Genomic DNA, 8,112 nt, shown 5'->3' with positions numbered 1-8,112 from the left:
TTTGCACATGAAATAAAAAATAACAAAGTAAACACGAGGTAAAGAATTAATTTCTCATTTAACAGATCAACTGTTATTACAATTTAACAAAATAATACTTCAATGTTGTCTCTGTCTAGAAACAGTTGTGTCCATCTCATTTCTAAATCGAGTTGTTCTATCTCTACCAACTCTTCTTCTTTCACGTCTAACAGGGTTGTGGTGCAATTCGAAAGTTGGAGGTTCCCAGTAGCGCTCATCTGCAAGAGGTTGAAATTTGCCTTCGTAAGTCGATAAGTACTCAGATATATTATACCATGGCTGCACAAGTGTCGTGGGATCCAACGAGTGCCACTTTGCGGTACAATAGCATGAGAACATGGTATGCCAAAAATCGTCGATTTACCACACGAATAATCACTCGTTGATAACTTGACCACTTGCATATGTTGGCCACGACTTGGTCTTCCTACAGTTGCAACCGAAGCAGTTTGCTCACGTACATCATATTTGACAACACGATGTTCACTAGATTTTCTCGCCCACTTGTCATACATCCGTCATGCATAATCTGACCACAGCTAATTTTCCTGAACCATACGACCACCTCTACTCACACGTTCAATAAAATAATGTACGTACCTCATAAGTGTCAAGTGTACTATAGCAGATTAGGAAGTCTACGAGCACCCTTCAACACACTATTTAAACACTCCGACATATTGGTTGTCATCACCCCACGACGCCAACCACCGTCATGAGCCAAACTCCATTTTTCTTTCTCAATTCCAGCCAAATATCGGTGCGCCAAAATGTTTTATGCTTGATTGCCTCCATTATTGATTCAAACTTACAAATTTGATTTTGTGTGCCTGCCGCCCAGCATAAATCTTTCAGATTCACGTCTTTGAATTTAGCGTTAAAGTTTGAACACACGTGTCTCAAACAAAAACGATGCACACCGTATGGAGGTTGAAAATATGGTAGCTCTGCAGTTGCGCGCACGATTCCCTTATGTCTATCAGAAATTAGACACACGTCGTTTTCACCACGAACAACATGTCTTCCTACGTTCTCCAAGAACCATTTCCAAGAATCTGTTGTTTCTTCATCCACAATAGCGAATGCTAGCGGTAGAACCTGATTGTTCGCATCTAGAGTGACACCGATCAACATTTTGTGCTTGTATTTGGTATACAAGTGTGTACCATCAACACTAATTATTTTCCGACAATGCCGAAACCCATCAACACACGGCCTGAATGCCCAGAAAACATAGTTCAGTGTCTTACTCATTTCATTGTTGGCTCTCAGATGCTTCCACTCCACAACTGTTCCCGGATTATATTTTGACAAAGCGCACATATATTTGGGAAGTAATTGCACGGAGCTCTCCCATGTACCATAAGCAATTTCAATAGCACGTTTCAAACTTCGCCATGCCTTCGTGTACGAGATTTGATATCCATATTTATCTTTCACATTTACGATGATATACTTAATCTCGTACGAAGGATCACAACGAGCAACTCCCAATAGCGTATGTGCCACCATATCACTGTTCAGATTCTTGTGGTTTATACCAACAGAGGTAGATATACATGTGTGAGGCCCGTCACTTCAAAGAAGCGCGAAGTCCCCATCGACAAATGACCGTAGAAGAATTATTTTTACAACGTAACTTCCACAAACTGCGTGTGCTAACCACGACACGGTACTCACGCCTGACAACTCTAACTGAATAATCCTTGATAGATGCAATAAGATCATTCTTATCTTTAAATAACATATTGACGCATAATTCACCTCTATTCGGATTGTAATAGCTTGATTGCACTCCACAAGGAACATCGACAGAATCATGAGGCTCTTCACCAAAATATTTATTGAAAACTGATGGCATCTCAGAAGTGTTTGACAGAAATGGTACGGTCTGCCTCTGTAATGTGTCACGTGGTGCTTGTCGAGATGATGTCCCCTCATCAGGATTTGTAAGAGTATTCACTTCATCATCAACATTCACTTCTTCTTCTTCAGACTCGCTGTATGACATATCGGGTTCGGAATCAGTCCTCCAAATATCATCATTATTGGCCTGATCTGGACAACGAGCGCTCGTATCTAATGTTGGATTCGGCCAAAATGGAGCATTATTTTGTTCCGACGAGATATTTATATATTGATCACAAGGCCCACTTACATCATCGAAACTCATATTACCGAGTTCTTCAGTAACCTGTGGAACATAAGATTCTTGCTCCTGGAAACCACCATATGTAGACGTACCGGATTGGTTATAAAAACCTGAATCGGATGCATGTGGAACGTAAGATTCAGGATCATCAAATCCAACATTATGCTCAATTGAATTTGCTTCCACGTACAGATGCAAAACATGCATATTGTTACATTGCATTATGAACTGTAAAGCATCGTCATCAACGAGATTGACTTCAATTTCATGCCAAGATGCTCTCTCCATGAATGAATACTTTGTTGACATCTTCAGAGAAAAATTCGCTGGATCGATTGCTAACATTTTATGCACAACTTCAACTAACTCCATCAAATTAATAGATCGTAATACTCGTATCAGTCTAACAAATGGAATGCTATATTCAATCGATCCATTATCGCTAATTACATGACCATCAAAATATAAGAGTACGTCGATGTTAGACATTTTGTCAATGAAAATTGAGAGAAAATTTAAGAGAAAGTTGATACCTTCGTTCCTCGAATTTTTCATCAATTATATAGGAGAAGAAATGTGAAGACTGTATAGCTTCGATTCTTATTTGAATTATTGGTCTTCACGTGATTTTTCAGAATCTCATCTTCCACGTGAAGTTGTCAGGCATCGACTGAATGAACGCCTTTCACGTGAAGTTGTCAGGCTGAATGAACGGACATTAAAAATGGAAAAAATATATAAAAAAAATTTACAAAATACACCGTCCGCGCTCACGAAGCGCGGACGGTGCTCCACGTAGGATCGTCCGCGCTTCGTAAGCGCGGACGCTACTCCTACGTGGAGCAGCATCAGCGCGGACGATGCTCCACGTACGCAGCGTCCGCGCTTACGAAGCGCGGATTGCCATTAGTTGTGCAAACATTTTTTTTTTTCAAATTATTTTTGAAATAAAATTTTAAATTTAAATTATTTTTATAAAAAAAACCCTGGGAGACAGTTTCACCAGCCATGGAAGAAGGTGGACCAATTACGTGTTGCTTTGCGCAGAAAATTGGTTATGTGCTCGTTATCAAGTCAACAGAAAAGAAAAAATAAGTAAAACGATATTTAATTTAATTGTGTCTTTATTAATAATGTATTACGTGTCTAATTTATATTGTTCCATTAAATTTGGTTATTTATGTCTAATATATGTACAAGCATATAAAAGGAAAATTCGGGATTTAAAGAGAATCATTTGATTTAAAGTACTTGGCATCAACTACCAAGAGCTCTTAATGTTTTTTTGTCATTAGATTGGTGAAGTTTATTTGTTTTTTAAATTTTAATATATTATTTTCTTATGGATTAAATCGATAACTCATTTTTTAAAAACAATTGGTATTATGGACTTTGTATGATATTTGGCTAGTTATTGGAGAGGGTTTTGTAATTTCTGCTTCTAATGGCTTCTCTATCGTCCTCTCTACTTTCTCATCAGACTTAGTTGAAGTGTTGTGATGAAATTAAAGAAATGTAATTTATATGGCTTATAATTTTATTTTTTTATTGTTGTGTTGTGAGATATTTTGTAATAGATGTTATGGTGATGTTATTTATATTTGTTAGTTAGATAATAGATGTATTTTAGGATGTATTTTGATAGATGTTTTAACGTTTTGGTTATTTATGATTGAATTCACATTTTTATGTTTGATTCAAATTAATTCAATTGATATATTTAATTTTTAACAAGCTCGATTCAAGTTCAAATTCGAGCTCAATTCTATGCTTTGTGAGCTCAAAAACAAAGCAAGCTCAAGTTAGGCTTGTTAAACATGATAAACGAATTATCAACTGAACCAAACTTGAACCGACTTGATTAATATGATAAACAAGCTTTTAAGAGCCTAATTCAAACCTGATACTGTTTGACTTGATTTGAATCGTTTACATATCTGAATGTACATAAGCATGAAGAATCCATTGATCACATATCTGCTAACAACAATGTAACTGCACACGAAACACATCTATTTATTCGGATGATTTGGGGGAGCACGTGTTTTCCTAATCCTTGCTCGAGTCACTCGTTCTTCTCCGTCCAATATCATATCTTGAGATTGAGCACTTCCATTTGCTGAAGGCACTTAATCAACCTGCATCATTTCCAATTCTTCTGAAATTTTGACAGTTTCAATGAGGGCTTGCATTGGCACTGTTTTCTGTTCTTTTGGGACCGCAGGAGGGGGGGCAGGGGTGGGAGCAGGTTTCGAATCTCCCGAAGGTCCTGCTTTGTCTGTTGCATCTTCTTGGTGATCACTCAAAGCAGGAGAAGAGGGTTGTTCATCTTGCAGTTGTGTTGTTGCACCTGGTCCTTGATTTAATGGTGCAGCGGGTTTCTGGACTCTGGTGCCATGCCGGAATGGCTGCAAAAGTTTAAATCGGAAATGTTAATTTAAAACAAGGAAAAATTGGACCCTATTTAACTGTGTTGGAAAATTCTTTGAAGATCCTATTGAAAGATGGTAAGGCATCAGGAGGTAGTTGGGAGTTATAAAAAACAAGTGAAGCTAACATATTCAATAGTATAGAGAGTTTAATTGCTGAGTATTGCTTGGAAGAGAATGCTTCACCGAATAAACACATCGAATAACTGTAAAATAGTCGTTTCACAGCACGACTAAATATTAACCAATGCTTTAGCATCGCTCCAAACAGTTCAAGTTATTTGAAGTATAAACTCGCCAGAATTCTCACTCAAGGAACTGAAGGCAGAATGGATGCAGAAAAGGCATTTCTTTTACTTTGACAAATCAGGAAAGAATTTCTACCAAAATTTGTGTATGGCAGAATTCAAGTTATTACCCCAAACAGTTCAAGTTAGTTTGAAAGTATAAACTTGCCAGAACTCTCACTCAAGGAACTAAAGGCAGATTGAATGCAGAAAAGGCATTTCTTTTACTTTGACAAATCAAGAAAGAATTTCTACCAACACTTATGTATAGCATGAATTTTAAAAAGCCTTCATTCGAGGAAACTGCTCTATAAGTCGAGCATGGACAAAAAAAAAGGTGCCTGGAAATTTAGAATTTTATCATGCTGCACTTGACAATACTCAATACTCCTCGAAAAATACATTCTTGTTCATACCTGCGCTCGTTGTGGAGGGGGTGATTGTGAAGCAATATACTGTAAAACATCAAAAATTCTAGTTTGACCGTAGCTTGCTGCCTTTTGCCAGTACAAGAGAGCCATATCTCCAGCTCGTGTCCTCAGTTCTAAGAGATTACGGTCGATTTCTGTTTCATGCTTTGCAACATAGGGTCTAAAGAAGGAATCATACACATACGTTGTTCCCTGAAATACATTAGTAAATAAGAAAAACATTAAATTCAAATACACAAGGAAAAAATACCAATATTCCATTAAAAACGTAAATAGAAAATTGACCTTGGTTTTAGGAAACCACAAGTATATAAAGAAGGCCAACTTAGCTTCGCCATACATAGGAACCCTGAAGACATTTTGCAAGCGAGAACTACAATGAGAATCTGGAAAAAGAAAAAGTAATAATCAAGAAAAAAAGTATTAATGTATAAGCTATTGAAAAATATACCAGCCAATAAACATATCGGCGATCCTTTCACAAACAGTCAAACCAGTGACCAAGATCCTGAAAGTTGGAGATGAAAATTAACCAGATAATTGCATTCAACCATTGTTAAATTAAATAAATCAAACATGCAGCATACCAATATTGGCACCAAAAACGAAGTTGCTCGATGTCAGGCTTGTTCATTTCCACGGATTTATAGCATTCATATGCAGGATACACATAACCCAAAATCAACCTGCAAAATCCTAAGAAATTTAGAAAATTGTGCAACGGATATGTAGGGGGGATATAGTTTTTATGTGCCAGAAAAAGGAGACGTACAAAAGTCCTCTCGACAGGAAAGATCCTATCATCTTGATTCTCTGTCACAAATATATACAACACACATAAGGTCAAGTCAAGTTCAGCACCACAAGGATTTGAAAAAGATAAGAACGATGAGGTTGCAAAAACTGCATTCTGTTGCTAAAACACGAGAATTTAACCAAATCCCACAAAGATATAAACCACACGATGAGGTGCAGTATAGCATAGAATCGGGATGACAAATGGAAAAACCCCACAAGTTGTTTTCTCCGTTTTGCCTTACAAAAACTGCATTTTATTGCTAAAACAAGAGAATTCAATCAAACCCCACTTATTTTATTTCGGTAAATAGGCCACATATTTAGCAAGTGCATTTCCACCGGAATTTTATTTACATAAAAGACATTATAAAGTTCAAGATCATTACAAACTAAAGCTTTCCAATTCTTCTCCAGGCCAATTTCTTCTGACTGTCCCACCCACACTAAAAACTGAAAGCATCATAAGAACATATACATATTACCCGAAAGTTGCTATTTCGACCATTTAATTTGTGAATTTATATTTTGACACAAATCGCCTTGGTTTGCAATAAATATCCGTAGTGTAGAAAAAGACGAGAAACAATCCTCTATTATGCCTAACTTAGGCATTAAATTTCCAAACTTCGGATAAACAAAATCACAGTTTAACAAACAAAAGAGAACAAAACAAAAAAGCCCAAGAAATGACATTCACATTCCACATTACGCCTCCTTCATGAAAACAAGAAATTAAGCATTTTCAAACAACTAAAGCTCAAATTCACCTAATCATATAAGTCTCAACCCAAAAAAAAAGTTTACCGATCCTTCTAAAAATACCTCCACGGTGAAAAAATTAAAGAAGGAAAGAAAGAAAAACAGCACTTCATCGAAAAAACTCTTCAAAAATTCAACGACGAGCACCACAAAGATAACAAATCGAACATAGAAACCAAAAGAACACACGAAAAGAGTAAGGATTCATATAATGTCGAGTTTGCAGAACCTCTACAGAGAGCCGATACTCCAGAAAAAAAACAGGGGGAAATCTCCACTCGTTCAACGCCGCATACACAGTACGTGATCAATAAAGGACACAGAGCATGAGATTTGAGAAACCTTCTCCGTCGCACGGCCGGAGCCGCCGCCTCGTAGAGTGTACTAACCGTTAGTACGTCGGCGAGAGGAGAGAGTAGGCGAGAACGAGGGGACCGGATTTTGCAGTAAATAATTTTAAAAACAATCTGGGTTCTTGAAAGGATGAGGAGGAATTTTAATGTGCGGAAGAGCACGGAATAAGTGTGTGTTTGGATATGAGGTTAGGTTTTCCCGGGAAACTGGAATTAGTTGGTGCTACTTTCTACGTTGGATTATCTAGGAATACTGCATCTAGAGAATTTTTATCTTTTCCCAAAAAATGTAAAAAAAAAATTATATATATATATATATATATATATAGCTATTGGGATAGGATGAGTGTGATGTTATTGTTAAGTAATATTGGATGACTCAGTGAGATGTATTCAATCCAGTATTTTGATGGTTTTTAGCGATTTTTAAAAATGACAGAATTTTGTGAATTTGTTTGATTTTTATTGATTTCTACACAATGTCAAAAGCTTACAAATATATTTTTGTGGATTTCTATACAATTTTTTGCAATATTTATAGACTTTTGCGAACTTTTTTATTGAATTCTATAGATTTTGTAAATAATTATAACATATTAATTTTTTTGAATTAATAATAAATTGACATAGATAGTATATTTAGTTTGAAATATATTTTTAAAATTTAAATTAGTGAAATAAATTTACTTATTTAAAAATTAAATCATTTAATCCTTACACGTATATGTGGATTTGTATGTATGCTTATAAATATTAAAATGCATCATTATATTAATATGTCACATTGTATTTGAATAATATTATCTGAAAATAATAACATTTGTTATTTATAAAAAAAAACAACATTTATCATTGTGTGAATATATTTTTTTCATAAAAATA

General features: G+C 35.8%; 2 protein-coding genes across 2 annotated transcripts; both read right to left on the bottom strand.

The window, feature by feature from the left end:
* Positions 1-711: 711 nt before the first annotated feature.
* Positions 712-1,533, bottom strand: LOC142552401 (uncharacterized). The gene has a single exon (XM_075662177.1). It carries the CDS (start codon positions 1,531-1,533, stop codon positions 712-714), a length of 822 nt encoding a protein of 273 aa, XP_075518292.1.
* A 2,477-nt stretch (positions 1,534-4,010) lies between these two features.
* LOC142551073 (putative HVA22-like protein g) lies at positions 4,011-7,411 on the bottom strand. The gene is made up of 7 exons (XM_075660114.1): positions 7,107-7,411; positions 6,093-6,133; positions 5,908-6,006; positions 5,772-5,828; positions 5,606-5,669; positions 5,306-5,512; positions 4,011-4,581 (listed from the first exon to the last, which is right to left on the bottom strand). Exons 2-7 carry the CDS (start codon positions 6,122-6,124, stop codon positions 4,303-4,305), a joined length of 738 nt encoding a protein of 245 aa, XP_075516229.1. The 5' UTR covers positions 6,125-6,133; positions 7,107-7,411; the 3' UTR covers positions 4,011-4,302.
* Between the last annotated feature and the right edge of the window lie 701 nt (positions 7,412-8,112).

Source organism: Primulina tabacum, chromosome 7 (assembly GCF_025594145.1).
Source record: "Primulina tabacum isolate GXHZ01 chromosome 7, ASM2559414v2, whole genome shotgun sequence".
Lineage (NCBI taxonomy): Eukaryota > Viridiplantae > Streptophyta > Magnoliopsida > Lamiales > Gesneriaceae > Primulina > Primulina tabacum.
Note: the sequence above shows the minus strand (reverse complement) of the source record. Positions and strands in the feature narration are given on the sequence as shown.

Coding starts and splice junctions, on each gene's coding strand:
- LOC142551073 (XM_075660114.1), bottom strand. CDS start 6,124: ATGATAGGATCTTTCCTGTCGAGAGGACTTTT. Junction 6,007..6,092: donor TTCCTGTCGAGAGGACTTTT/GTACGTCTCCTT, acceptor AGGATTTTGCAG/GTTGATTTTGGGTTATGTGT. Junction 5,670..5,771: donor GCCGATATGTTTATTGGCTG/GTATATTTTTCA, acceptor AAATGTCTTCAG/GGTTCCTATGTATGGCGAAG.
- LOC142552401 (XM_075662177.1), bottom strand. CDS start 1,533: ATGGTGGCACATACGCTATTGGGAGTTGCTCGTTGTGATCCTTCGTAC.